Here is a 15748-nt window from a genome sequence, read left to right as displayed (position 1 = left end):
CCATGCATGATTGAGGTCATGCATCCAGCCAGTTTGTAAGATGATCCCTCTGTACCGAGCCATCAGCCATCCTTAGCATAGGGGCGCACTCATACACGCATTCCTGTCAAGTCATCTTGTGAAAGGCTGCTTGCTTCCAGCTTGGCTTGAAAGTGCAACCTTAATAAAACTCACTGAAGTCTGAGAGAAAATAGCAGTTCTGCAGCAGATAGTGTAGGGGAAAGAGACTGGGATATGCATATGCAGCTGACTAAAGCAGGCTACATGCTGGACTGTAACAGAGAGGAAACAATAAATCTTAACTACTATGCAATAAATATTCCCAATTTTAACTAAGGAAGCTATCCTCATTGTAAAATTTAAAAAATAACTGTTTATCCAAGCTTGATTACTAAAGTGCGCTTCTCCAGTCCTTTTTCCAAAGACTGTAAGGGAAATTAACAACAAATTTAAAGAAAGAGGAAGAAAAAGTTTTTCTTAACGTAGGAAAGGAAAGTAATAATAACATGTCAGTTTTCCTTTCCTTTGCTTTCCTGGCAGCGATTCTTGCTCATATAGGCTGTAATAACCAGCGTCGGGGTCCAGAAGCCAGTGGGAGAAGATTTAACCGGATCCAGCATGGGCAGTGCACCTATACTTTCATTCTGCCAGAACAGGACGGGAACTGTCGTGAAAGCACGACAGACCAGTACAGCACAAATGCTCTTCAGAGAGATGCTCCTCACGTGGAACAGGATTTCTCTTCCCAGAAACTGCAACATCTGGAACATGTGATGGAAAATTACACTCAGTGGCTGCAAAAAGTAAGTGTTTCTTTTTTTTTCATTTCTCACTAAATGGATTTTTTTGGTGATGCTTACGCTGTTCAAAGATTTCAGTAGTTTCTATGAGAACTGAGGTAATAAGGATTGGTCTAGCTCGTGGCTGTGTAGGGGAGAAATGTTTCAACCAGAGTGCACCCTTCTTAGTGACATTGCTCTTTGGGAGCAGAATTTTCTTCACATTACTGAAAGATACAACTTCTTAAAGCTGTATCTCAAGAGACCATGAATGTTTGTGAGCCAGAGAACACAAAAATCCTCCAGAGACTCTAATGACAGAACTTACTAAGTATTCCTATAAACTCTACTTATAGTTCACAGCTTCAGATCAGATGCCATGCAGGATACCTGCTACTCTGACAGCAAAAGGGAGCATTTAAAAAAATCAGCATTTAAAGGCACTAGGTTAAGAATATGATTTTTCCTCCATAAATAGTTCCTGTAATACTATTCTACCCAGCTAATTACTGGAAAGAAAGAAGAAAATATATAGGCATTCACACTCCTAAAACTTCGCAGTAAAACTTTTTAATTGTGTAGATTACACTGGACTTGAAACAGCCTGTTTCAATTTGTATGTGTATATGTGCATTCTTTCATAGAAAGGGAAAAATGGGTTTGAAGGTGTTGCAGTACCTTAGCAGAAGTAATTATTTTTAAGAATTTGTATAATAGCTCTAAACTTCTAATGAACATTTCAGTATTTTATATATGAGCTGAAGTTTGGGCCTGAAAAGGCTTAAATATGTGAATAATTTCACTCATATGAGCAGTCCCATTCACCTTAACAGGATTACTCACTTGTGTAAAATTGCATACCTTGCAGGATCTTGTCCATGCTTTGCTAATGAAAATGCCTTGGGATAGCTGACCAGTAAAAATGTATAAACAAACAGTCTTTGTATATAGTTATTTGTAATATTCCCATTCTCACACTGGCATTTTGACCTGGCAAAACTTAGAAAATTGAGCAATTGAGTGATGCAATTAGTCATGTAAGATGGCACAAGAAAACTTCTGTATGTATCCATTTGAGAGATACATGATTTAACTCTAACGCAAGTTCATACTAAGAATGAACATCAATAAAAATCAAGTGAAGACTCTACTGGGTGGGCTAAAACTTATTAGCATAGTTACTGTTACCTATCTCATTTACAAGTTTTGTTTCATCCCGACAGTACACAAGAGAGAAATATGTTAAAAAGCATATACAGCTGTCCCCATCCCCCCAAACCTACTAACATCTTTAGAGAGGATTTCCTGATCTCTTGGTAAATTAATCGTGCTCTTTGCATATCTGGCCCTAGCAAGAGAGAAAAGATTCTGTCCAGCACACATGTGACTATAAAACAAAACTTAACCAAGCATTTCTTTTTTAGACTACTTTCCTCATTTTTTAATATCTTGGTCTGCTTTGGGGAATATAAGGCTGGAAATGAGGGGATGTTTTTTGTAAAGGAAAGCATTTCTTAAGAAATTATTTTACTGTACCTTGGGAGGCTGAGGCAAGCACTAAAAAGAGGAAAGTTGTTATCTGTTTTTATGCACACATGATTTTACTTGAGCAAATTGCCTGCTGAATCATGCTTGTAAGACTTTACTTATTCTGTGTTTGTCCACTAGAGACTGAACTAAGATCACTGTTTCACTCTGAACTGAACATGATGAAATATGAGTCTCTGGAGTGTGAAAGTCTGAGTTAGGGTTACTCCTCTCACACTTTGGAGGGAAGTGATTAAACAGGTAGGAAGCCCAATGAAAGGGGTTTATATTTGAGGACTCTTTTCTTCTGCAGTGATTGTAAAACTAGCTATGGGCAGAACCACCCCCCTCCTCCTTTCCTTCCCAGCCCCCAACCCTCTGCTCCCAGGGGTTTACATAAAACTGGGATTGTGCACGTATCCCCATGTGTCAGTTTACCCTGGAATGAAAGGACCCGTTTCTCTGTGTGATGAAGTATGGCTCACTCTGAACAAATGAGGCTGATGCAGCTCCATTATAGCATCTCTGAATACTGAATTTGCTTTGTTGCTGTTGCCATTACAAAGCATCTCAGCCATAACTCATTTCCTTTCAAAACAAGCATAATGCTTAAGTGTAATGAATATATTATGTAGGTATCTTGCATCTCATTTTTACACTCTGCATTTATTCTTCCCCCTAGATTTTAAAATCATATATAACTGCTGTTACACTAAACAGCATTTTACAATGCACCTGCTGTGAACAAAGTAAAGAATAATTAATGGTTATAGGTCTATGATTGGAAGTGAGTAGTTATAATAAGAAATAATGTTTAAGAATTTGAGATATATTCTGACTTACATAAAGGAAATATGTTTATGACTTCAGGTAATATATGTAACTTCCATTAAAATTGTACCTAGGCAATGTTTGTCAGGGTGAATCATTTTCTCAGCACAAATGCTAGCCTGCAGTATTGAAAGATTATTTATTAAGAAAGTTTGTAAGAATCGTGGTTTGCTCAACTCTGTAGTATTTTAATTTAAAAATATTTTTCCTTGATATCTAAACTAGCAGATTTCTAGAAGCAAAACATGTATTCTTTTTTTAAAAAAGGCAATTTTTTAATGCTTAAACCTGAAAATGCTTCTTTGATGACCTACAAGCTTGATTGTAGTTGAAATTGCACTTGCTTGGGGAGCCAGTTATAGGCAATTAAGTCCCAGCCTTGTCCATTAGCATTTGCATATCTATAGTCAGCATAACTGGGATTGGTTGGCAAACCTGGGACATGGCAAAACGCTCTGCACAGAAACTACTCGGAAGAAGATGACTTGGTAAACATTTTTAGAGATTTTCCTAGAACTGTTTATTTTAATACCGGATAACTTTCCCCATTGTTTAAGCTTGGGTTTCATTTCTGCAATATGTTTATACTAATAGTTCAAAACAAACAGTTCATTACATTTTCTTTCTTGCAGTAACTGACTGGCACATGTGATACTGTTTGGTATTTAATTGCAATGTCTAAGTATTGCCAAAGAGGAGTTACATGAAATGTTATCATCATGTCTTGCTTGGGAACTTTCTGCTAGTCAGCTTGCTGAATTTAAGGTATCGATGGACTCAGTATACATTCAGGATAGCTATATAGATGAGTGTTTCATATACTTATTTCTCAGTCCAAATAATAGTAATAATGCTTATTATAGTAATAAGTGAGTTTGAGATGATCCACTCTTTCTTTTTTTCTGATTATTACCTAAGCAGAATACCATAAAAGTTTTAAATGCATGCTTAATAATAGTATACTATAAGAAGCTAACACGAATGTACAAGTTTGAGTTGAAAGTGAACCACAATCATTCTGGTCAGCTGGTATCCGAACTTAGATTTTTTTTTTTGCTTTTCTCTGCAAATATTGATGGCACCACTACACTTAAAGCAGATAAAGAAGCTTCAACTGACTTCCCTTTCCTTTCAAAGTTCCTGTGCTGTCACCAGCTATAACAGAAGTATAAAATGATGAGCTGGATTCAGTCACTAAAGAAAGAAATTATGAGAAAGTTTTCTGGGGTATCTGTAGCCATTTGATAGTCTACTTTAAAGTTTATTCTTACCATGGTTTTGATAAATTATTTGTCTATGGCATTCTCTGTGCTCTCTGCTGACTTCCTTATTTTTCAGAAGTAACATTGCAAGTGCTCACTTGGGTTTTAAACATGTAAGGAATCTAGGTTTTGAGGGGGACCAGTCACTGTACGGAAGAAACTGGCTTTTGGAAAGATTGGTGTCTGTCACTGTGTGCTGTGGCTCCACTGAAAGATTGGCCTTCTCTGCTCGCTTTACCAGCAGGGCCTAGCACTGCAACAAAATAGTAATAATATGTTTATGCGTGTGGAGTGGCTGGATTTTGCCTTGGGTTTTATATGGTTTGCTGAAGATGGGAAAATTCCTTACATGTCACTCTTGCTGTGAAGCTGTATGAAAGTGTGACAGAGCCTGCCCTGAAGAGGACAGATCTAAAAAGCTGTCATAATATCCTATGAGGCAAAATTATATTAATATAAAGATGGACGTAGCCACAGTGTGTGTAAAATTTTGTCACATTAAGGAACCAATTTTCCCTAGTTGAAATATTACAAGAAACAGTAAAACTTCCATTTTATTTATGGTTATGTTTCACTGGGCATTTTGCAATGTAAGATGTGACCTTAAAGTCCACATAATATTTGGATGTTAAGTGCAACAAGAAGATCCATGATGATGTTCTGTTAATTTTCACAAATAAAAGCAGGTCATTAGATTTGGAATCTGCCTTTCTGCTTGTGTGAGCATTACTGACAGGGCTGTGTAAGGCATGGCTTTCCAGTAAATCTTTCATTTTTCAAGGTGGACCAGGGCTAAAAGGAAACAGTGAGAAACCTTCATCCAAAACTGGCTGCTAGCCTTCTATTTAGCATGCAGCTAGAACCTGGATTTCTTGTCTAGACCCAGAGACTGTTTACTATTCTACGTGCTCCTTTTTGCTTCGGGAGTCAATGAATTCTCATATCCAAAGCGGAGCCTCACCCTAGTGACTTTTGAAGTGCAGTTCCCATAAACAAGCTGTGAAACAAATGGTGGGATGCAAATTAGTGGGATTACTTATATAGTATGTACTACTCAATGGATAAGTATAGAGTATAAATAAAAGCCAAATTTAAGGAGCAAAAATAAGTTCATGGAAACAAACTGGTTCTGAGAAAATTCACACTTGAGTGTAAAATCAAAATTGCTTATTTACCTCCAAAAAAATCTCTTGGCCAATAATATGCCTGCACTTCTAACTTTATTAATCAAATTGCTGAAGTTCTTGGGATATTCCAAGGTACCCACAAGAAAGAGGCAAGACTTCAAATGTGGAAATGCCTGAAAGCTTTACATTATTGGGGGATAACCTATTTGGCAATGTTTTTTTTTAAAAGCAGAGGGATCAGAGAAGTAGACTGAAGGGCAGTCTCACATGGTGCTACATTTGGTAGCAAATGACTTAAAAAAAATATTTCCCATGCTTGGACAGAAGGCTTTATCACAATGTGCAGTAGAACCTGAATGTGTATATTTTCAGTGATGACAGCTGTAATTAGGAACTTTCTGGTAACAATAAAATATTACATTTATTAGTCATCAGAACTGTCCAACCAACATGCCCAGTGGGAGATCTCATTTGGAGCACTGAGAACTTTTCTAAATGAAACTGATATAAAGTAAATGATGTGTCATTTTGAGGGTGCTGAGAACTCATCGTTCCCATTCCCTTCTGTGGTTTGGAAGCAATCTCTACTTCACAATGCTGGGTGCCTTGAAAAAAAAAAAAAAGACAACCCATGTGGGAAAAGTATAGAGCTGGGTATTTTAGGCCTGCATCATCCCACCCAAACTTCTGGCCAAAACCCAGAGATACCCAAGATAGGTTTTTCTTTGCTGTGGGGAATCTCTCAGTGATGTGTCAAGAGACAGTAGCAAGCCCAGAGGAAGAGCCAGCCATCTGAACTGTCCTGTGGAAGTCCCTGCTTCTCTTCATTGACTCCAGGGAAATCCTGAGCAGCTCGCTTCCTGATTTAAGTGCGTCAGTTAAGTGCGATGGATTTAAGCTTTACTTCTGTCCATGGCTGTAGCATAGACTTCCCTTGCGACTGCAAGGAAATTGTAAACTTTAAGTATTCCTGTTTCCCTTTTCTAACACAGATATAGTACTACTACTCAAATTCACAAGGCTGTTGGGAGGCTTAGTATGTTATTTTTTGTGTTGGTTTTGGAGTCTTTCTGGTGGAAGATATTTTGTGCTATTAACAGTTTATGTATGATAATAATACTTCCAATGTTTACAGAAAGCAATGTGAGATTAAAAAATCTTTTGGAAGGAAAATAATTTTAAAATGAGCAACTAAAATAGTTTATAAAAAATAAGCAGATAACTATAATGAATATGAATCTATAATGCTAAGTAAACTTGCAGGTTGCGGTTGAGTAAATGGATTATATGTGTCCTGCTAACGGTGAGAATCATCCTCATTCTTGCAGTGTTCTTAAAACCTGTCAAGCAGCTGCTGCTCCAACGTGTATTCATCTGAGATGAATAGGACTGTAGCTTAGTCTTGTATGGATTCTCAGGAAGACCAGTGAGGAATGGCTAGTTTTTCAGAGCTATTGTTACCAGCAACTTTGAATAAACTTGTCATTATCAAAATTGGGCTCACTTGGGTGATTTATTGCAAGCATATCCTGAAAGATGAAGATACTTAACAACCTGCTTGTATTCATCTCAATTTACAGTTCAGCTTAGTTCAGTCCTCTTCTCTGTATTTGCAATAAGATGCAAACAAGGAAGAGCTAGTAAATGAGGACATTCTAGAACCAGTATCATGGTTTTAGCTGTGCTGCAAACCTCATCTTCAACACCAGCAGCTCAAGTGTCTTGAATAAACAGGCCTGGTGTAAAAGTCTTCCCAGTAGCATAAGGATTTCCTCTCTTGTTAAAGGGTTGAAGTTTGATCAGGAAAAGGAAATTGAAATAGTTTCATATTTCATAGGAAGGGTTCTTTTTCTTATGAAACAAGCTGTACTTTAACACAAGGTTATTCTTGTGTAACCACATGTGCATATTTTAGACAGTGTTATGAAACACCAGGGTGGTGAATATTCATTTGGAAGGGTAACTTAGAAATGTCATAAATTGTTGCACATCTGCACTACATTCTCATTAATGTTCCTGCACAAAGATCAAGCTTTGCTTTTCATTACCTTAGTTAGGAATCAGGTTAATCTAAAACAGTGTAAGTCACTCCTAAACTGGGATAAGAAGTCTACCTGGGGACTTGCACCAGTTTGATTGTCCCTGTTTAAAACTGATGCAAACCAAACTAGTGCAACTTCCTTTTCTAAACAAGACCTAACAGTGGGGCTATACTCAACTTTGAACAAACATATGGGTACAGGCTGTTAAAGCAAGACATGTATAGGGTCAGCTGGAAAGATGTTCAAGTTACACTATTCTACATTTCTAAAAATGGTTCTCTTTCAGAATTAAAACAAACCAACCAACCAACCAACCAAAAACTGGATTAAGAAAATTTTATAATTCCTCAGAAGAAGTCATATAGAAAATCAGTATTCTAGGCCATGGAGCTACATGACTGAAAGAAATTTCTTATATTCTCTTGACTGGCTTCTAGGAGCAGAAATGAAAAAAAGAAAAAAATCCAGTAAGAAAAGGGTAATACAGAACTGTGCTAGTTTTATGGTGGAATAGGTGTGTCTTTAGCAAAGGTACTTTAAAGGTCTCTTATATGGTGGTACATGGTCAGTCATATGATCTGTGTAACTACTCCTGTCTTAAAAGAGAGAGAAATAGGCTGCAAGTGCAGATGCAGTCTGGCAGTTGGAAAATCTGGGCTGAAGAACCATGAGTAAAAAGTGACTGATCAAAAATTCTGTAAGAATGCTGCAGAATTTCTTCCCCTTGGACACCTCGCCCTGGTGCATGAGTGTCTGCACACATATAAGCGTGAACATACACACATATATGCATTTAGATTTTAGGAGTATTTGGAGTTAAGGTACATGGAAATCTGTTTCTAAGTGTAGTGTCTTAAATTTATTTTTATGTTTTATACCTACTTACCTGCTGTCAACCTGTTGTTCTCCTGGAATTGACCTGTTGGTTCAAAAAAACTAGACGAGTTGGTAGCAAGATGAAACCTTGTATATTGTATATGCATTAATTCTGTGTGAACGAGTCCCCATAGTGTTGCTGATAAATTATAAGTGTGCCTTTGCTTTTGTCCTTTCCCGAATGTATATGAAGCAAGTATTTTCATACATTCTGGAAAAAATATTGGACCCTTGTACTCCCCATCCCAGAAATGTTTCTGTCCTTACGTGTGCATATGTTGCAAGACAAACCTCATTGTTCTTTGTGCATGTATGGCATCTGTTTCTTTTATAGGACTTGGCATAACTATATATTTATAATTTTTCATTGTGTCTTCTGGGAATTTTTATTTGTTGGATTAAATTCTTGTCATTTGTCATGTTTTGTCTAGTACAAATAATGTACCAGGCGTTCCTTCTGCAATAGGAATGTATGGGAACAACTGAAATCCACTTGTTCCAGTTAACAGAATTCCCTTCTGACTCTGTTCTGCCCGAGGATTTGGGTCCTGGCATTCTTTCTCCTTCCTTCCTACCAAGCAGGCAAATAGGCTAGAGATAGGATAAACTCTGAGCATCCCTGTCAGGAAATTAAGGCAAGACTAGAGAACTGTGGGAGAAAACTGGGAGTATGAGCAGACAACCTTAGAAGGTAATTTTTCTCTTTTTGACAGCATGGCTTCTTTCACACTAGAGCAGAGATGATCAGATTGGTGCTAATCAATTTTGAATCTAAAAACTATTTCTGCTGCAGGCTGATATGCCATTTATAGTCTGATCCTGCCTTCTTTCACATCTAAACTTCCTTTAAAGGTTTTCTGTGTGCAAGAGGATTTTCTTGAAAGATACTATCTATGTTACGAAACTTCTGGTTTAGGAATAACATTGTTTAGGAGGCCAGGCTTTTAGTTTCCTCGTCCATGATCCACTCCAGCCTAAACCTGCAGAGGGAACTTCCAAGGTTTCAAAGAGAAAAGCACTAGTGTTATTTGAGTGCTCCTGCTCACTATTTTAAATGTTACAACAAACTTTCAGTCATTATCAAAGGCTCTACAGCCTTCAACATGGGGTTCTTAATTCCTGACTGTAGGTGCAAAGAATCTGATTCTTGATGTGTAAATTTACTATTCTGAGATGTATTTTAATATTTAACCTTTAATACACTTCAAATCCACAGAACACATTTTAAATACCCACAAAAATCAAAGAAGCAGTCCTAGTACAATCTCTAGAGATGCTTTTACATTTATCTTCAGGGTTGTGGTAGACTTGCCTGCCCTTTGAATCATATTATTTATTGGTGTTTTAAAGTTGTCAGCCTATGCTTATAAAAGTTTATTTTTCTTTCTGAATCTCTTGTCTGCAAATATGGTCTTGCAGAGTGGAAATTTAGGAAAAAATAATGTAGTTGTTGTTAAATGATGGTTTTGGAATTTTTTTCCTAAGCATTATATTGAATGAATTTTCAATTTGGATTAAAACACCTAGGACTTTATTTAAATGTGCTGATTTTCACTTTTGTACTTTCAGCTTTGAATAACTTTAGCAATAATTAGCTTCTGGGAGTTTTAGTTCTTATGCAGAAGTCTTTTGCAGGAAAGAGAACTGTATTAAATAAATCTCTTTTTTAAAACTCTGCCATCAGCTCAGTGTGTGGGTAACAGTGAGGGTGAATAATAGGGTCATTTACATGCCTTTCTCTTCTCTCTTCTGAGTCATGTGTTTGCATCTCAAGAAGGCGAAGCTTTTCAGATAATTATCTCACCACCACTATCAGAGCACTAGTTCTCCTAAAACCCTAATATTTTGTATGAAAAACCTGTGTAGAAATGACTTGATATTTCTGAAATCTCACAGAAACACTTTATATACAACCTGGTTCTCTGAAGTCTCCTCCAACACCAAAGGACTCTGAAGACTGCTACGCCCTTTGAAAATTGGGCATTCATATGTAGATGAAAGTAGCTGAAATGAGGATTTAGGATCGCTGCCATTATCATTTATGTATTAAGTATATTTATTTGTGTCATAGTTAAATATTTACCCTCTACAGTCTTGATTCATCAGGAAATTCCTGTGGCCTTCCAGGCCACATCAGCAAGTCAACACAGTAACAGGCAGCCCCCAAACCATGATGCCTTTGGTGCTGTGCCTGGAATTTTGAGGATCTGCTTAGAGGGAAAATTGCTCAAAGAGATGACCTAATCTCTTCCTGAATGAACTATTCCCCTTTGTTCCTTGGCTAAAATGTCATACTTCACTCTGTGTGTGACTTACCGTAGTAGAGATAAATGGTCAAGGGCCACCTATCTTTCCTGTGTCACTTCTATCCTGTTAATGGGAAAGGCCATCAATGCTTTGCTAGAAACTTTTTCTGTGTTACTATTTTTGTACGGAGGAGATATGGACCGCAAAATTCTTTATCACTTTAGCCTGCTAACTACAGAGGCGATGATTAAGGTTGTTTCTCTTCACATTTTTCTTGAATGATCCAGTTTGATCTCTTGGCTTTTCCAAGAATTCTGGCTGATGCAGTAAATATCTTTTTGTATATTCCTCTGACATCGTTTACCTCCATGACATCGTACAGCTCAACCATTATGGCCTCTGCCTTCACATCAGTTGTTACAGAATTATTTGCACCTGTTACAATACCAGAGTTTTATGCAGGGAAGCATAAGCAAGACAACTGTATTTGCAGAGGCACACGAGGCAAGAGGAGTTTGCCAAGTACCAAACGGTTATCTTTAAAGGTGAAGGATGATTACAGCAGAATGAATTCAATAATCATTGGTAAAAGACAAATTTTTATAGTTTGATCTGCTTGATAAGCCATTGTGCCAGTCACTGTGCAAATATATAATGCATGGCTCTGTCTGCAACTTAGTATTGTGTTGAATGAGTGATTTCAAATCCTCATGAGCTGAGTTTTGCTGAGAAAGCTGGCTTTGTTTCACACTCCACTGACTTCCCTGAAACCAGGCTATTATGTGAGTTTCTGCATCTCACCTCACTGACAAAATGCTTGCACCTCATTCCATGCTTACATACACTGCTCTAACGAAACAATGTAATGCTTGGGTAAACTGTGTGAAATATCTATGATAGGTTTGTGGGTTGGGTAAACTATAAATGCAGTAAGAATATATGTCGCTTTTTCAAGTGGGTTTTTTATGATTTTGAATTCCATAAAATAGTTATGGGACAGGTAACTCCCAAGTAAACTGAAGACAAGTTTGTAACTGTGGACTACTGCCTCTTGGAAAGGGTCATTTCAGAGGAAGTCTAAGGGACCTGGAGAAAGACTGGAAAGGCTAAATATAAGGTGGGAGGTGGGGGTGGTGCTTCAGAGCAAGAAGTCTGTCTATTTGAGGTTGATAGAGGATTTTCATTAAAAGTCTGACAGGAAGGGTGAAGGTTGCTATTGTAATCCATAAATTTGTGTGCTGCCCAAGGAATCAACATGTCACTAAAGCACACACAATAAGATAACTTGTCCTGCAGTGACAGAAATTTCTGAAAAATTACTCTGGTGTACAGCACTATGTTCAATAAAATGCCCTGAAACAATGTAGCTGTAAACTATTTACTGGCTGTGTGGCCCTACAAAGTTCATAATAGTATGTATTTCAGCAGTATTACAGTCTGCTGAAGAAAAAATCATCATAGCTGAGGAAAGTTTTATTTAAAATAACTGGTTTAATTTTTTTTTTAAAAAGAACAGAAATATTATTTTTCTAAATTTAAGAAGAATACAGAAGTGAGGTAAAGAAGATGCTTAGCAGCATGTTTTAATGAAGAAACCGTGAATTCTCCAAATTTCGCTGGTTATTAAAGTATCTGAAACACAGATGAGCCCCAGCTGAAATGTTGAGTAGGACCAGACTGCCATGTGTGGCAGTGCAGGTGGTCACCAGCACGTCAGTCTCTTACCAGGAACGCTCTTGCAACTGTCAGCGACAACCTCAAAAGTAATGTTTGTGTTTGCAGCATATACTTGACCATTAAGTGAAGAAATAATTTACTAGCATCAAGCAAGCATCATTGGAGAGTCTGTGATGAGCTAGAGGTCAGAAATACTAGAAAGGCATTTGCCCAAACTTGCCAACTTCAGATTTTGCAAGATCTAAGGACTCAACCCCCAAAATGCCAAGGGTCCTGTTTTGAGTTGATGGTACTCAGAACTTTCCAGAAAACATCTAGCACATGGCAAGATTTACCCCTATAAAATAAATTGTTTTCCTTTCACTACTGGGGAGTGTTATCACAAGCATGTAGCTACTTCTCAGTAGACTTCAAGAGGAAGTAGAACTGAGTGGGAATTGTTCTGTTACTCTAAACAAGCTCACATCTATTTTATACTTTTGGATAAGTGGATGAAAATGGGAAGTCCAGAGACTTCCTATAGAAGACTTCCTATAGAGAACAATGTCACAATAATTCAAAGCATCAAAAAGAAGTGAATTATAATTCCTTGCACAGTGCACCTAGGGGATCATATGACCTTAGATACCTTTTTTTTTGCCAATGCATGATAACCATTATGGTACATGCTGTACTGGCCACTAATAAGTTTTAAAAATATAAAAATATTTCATTATTGTTACATCTACAATGAGTGAATAAATTAGATATTTATGTGTTTATACAATCTATTTATATATTGACTTTTAAAGTGCAATGGATGTACCAACATTAAAAAGAGTTATAAAATTGAACACAGGAATAAAAGAATTTGGAATTCAGGTTCTTAAAACTAGGATTACTGATTGTATTTCTTTAATGCTAAACCAGTAAACCAAAAAACCCAGCAGTTCTTACCTTCTATCTTAATGCCTCCCAGTGCTCCATGCAAAAAAAAAAAAACATTATGAACCCTAGTAATGAAAAAAAAAAAGTTTCCTTGATCCAGGATTTAACACTCCTACACATCTTGGAAACATCTAATAATTTGGCCACTGCCCCCCCTGGGGTATTTCCTAGAAGCAGAATTGAGCAAGACTGAAAATGTTTTTGTTGCACTGTTACAGGCATGAAGATATGACATGAATTCTTGATTTGTAAAATATGAACCAAGTGTGACATCCTTTTCCTTTTTGTGCATTTTTAAAGACTACTTCAACATATTCATTCATTATTTTGCTGCTGAAATCATGCAGGGCTCCTGAAATTACAATCAGAACTCTTTGGTCCTTTGTCACTACAATTAGCCTTGGTTTTTCTCTCTGGCCATGTGTTTTAGGGTAAATTTTCTATTTTCATTACTCTTAAGTTTCAAGATGACACCTCAGTGTTAGTTATGTCAGTGCGATTTTGAATGCTGTCATGTTTTTGCTTCCGTAGTAAAATCCTTCTGAAAGGGTATAAGTAAGCTACAGCAAGATTATTTTGAGAACACTACTCGTAATGCAATATGAACTTTATATTGTGAGATAGTTTGACATCCTAAGTCAGAGTTGCTCGGTGTTTTTTCTATCAGAGTGGATATTAATTTTGGGTTTGCTTCTATCAGGCTTAGTCTGGTATTGCTATCACGCTTTCCAGGTGTCGCTAGCATGAGCCCTTACCAAAAAGTATGACTAGAAAAAGCAGTAATTTCCTATGGGAACATGAACCCAAAGGAGGTTTTCAACACATTCCACGAACTCAAACCATTATCATTAAATAGCCTCGAGAGGATTAGAAACAGAAAAAAAAGTCTCTCGACTCTCACCCGGAGTGTGATGCTAATGAATTCCTGCGGAGCCTGGCCTGATGCTGCTCACAGTGAATCAGCAGTAAAAACCTGAGCTCAGTTCCTGTCCAGGAAAGGGCATTTCCCAACTTCAGGCCCACCCAGCCGAAACTGACCCCTCGGCCCCTCCTTCCTCCCCTGACACTTTTTCAGGAGTGGCAGAAGTTCCAGGTCTACTTTTTGGCACTGGCTTTCTGGATTCACCTACTTCAAAACGCCCCTGCCCTAATGTAAGGGGATTTCTAAGCGGTGAGAGGCAGACCTCAGCTCTGTCTGGATGAACCGATTTGGCAGAACAGGAAATTCCCAGATGGTCAGGAGGAATTTTAAAGGGCTAGAGGGGTATGTTGCAAAAGGCTAGCCTGGCACCCACGGAGACTGAAGTCTGTTATTTATAGAAAAGCAGAGGCAGAAAACAAATGGTGTGCTTCCTCACAATATGCTCTACAATCACTGCATTGTGTCAGCATAAATTTGTGGGGTACCACATCAAGAACTGAGATGATAGTACGGTCTCTATCCCCAGCCAGTTCTTTCCTCCACATGCCTAAAAAGATACCAGCTAATACCATGTGCAGTGGTGGTTTTATAATACAAAAAAGACCACTTTTAGAAAGCCCTGGAACAACAGTATAAGTCAGAAATCATGGCAATGGCATCAGTGGAACGATGCCAATGTCAGTCTGCTGCAGCTGAAAGAAGACTCAAGCCCAGTCTGTGAGAAGCAAACTCAGATTTTTTTGTTCATTTGAGGATGGGATTCTGTGTTCGGCTTTTTTTATGTGCACAGCCTTCTCCCAGCACTCCCCAGGCCTGAAAGTGGGAAGTACATCTCATAAGAACAATTTTATAAAGACATTTTCAGTATTTCCTTTTTCGTTCACATCAAAAAGAACATAAACACAACTTTGCCTATCAGGTTTTTTCAGTATTCCTCTTTCCAGTCCCTTAAAACACCAAAGAAGAACTGAGATACCTGTTGAAACAGACGCTCTCAAACTGATCAAGCAGATTATTTTAATTTAAACCTAGTCTTGGATTCTATCTGGCCTGTATTTTCAGGGGACATTTGAGTTTTTCGTTTTTCTTTTGCTGAAGACAGTCAGGAAATGTTTTTGTTTCTTTTTCTGAAATGTTTTAAAATAGAAAATTCCTTTTTGTTGACATTTTCTGCAGATTGTTTGGGCATTTCCATGAGATATTTGTGTGGCAGAATTGCTATGTAGCAGATGTAATCCAGTTAGAGACCTTCCAACCTGAGGGCTTGAGATCTCAGGTAAAAGTAGCTACATGGCAGAGGGCAACAACTGCAAATCAAAATGTTGTGGTTTTCAGCCAAAAGGATAGAATTCTTGGTTAAACAATGTAATCTGTCTCTTTTTTTATCTATTTATTTATTTATAAATTAATCTTCCTTTTCTTTTAAAGAATTGAGTTTTTCATAAACTGAAAGAGATGCCACCAGAAAACATTTTTCTGCTCATAAAATCAGCATACTGCTACAAACTGACTTTCCTAGGGCTGACTTCAG

The 15748-nt window shown here is 37.5% G+C and overlaps 1 protein-coding gene across 1 annotated transcript in view; it reads left to right on the top strand.

Annotated features, from left to right (window-relative positions):
• Positions 1-211: 211 nt before the first annotated feature.
• Positions 212-15748, top strand: part of ANGPT1 (angiopoietin 1) — a 165851-nt gene continuing 150314 nt past the window's right edge. The window contains exon 1 of the mRNA XM_075023818.1: positions 212-803. Within this exon, the coding sequence (XP_074879919.1) occupies positions 507-803 (297 nt within the window). The 5' untranslated portion in view covers positions 212-506. The remainder of the gene's footprint in view (positions 804-15748) is intronic.

This window comes from Buteo buteo, chromosome 3 (genome assembly GCF_964188355.1).
Source record: "Buteo buteo chromosome 3, bButBut1.hap1.1, whole genome shotgun sequence".
Classification (NCBI taxonomy): Eukaryota; Metazoa; Chordata; class Aves; order Accipitriformes; family Accipitridae; genus Buteo; species Buteo buteo.
This window is presented reverse-complemented; position numbering and strand designations above follow the sequence as displayed.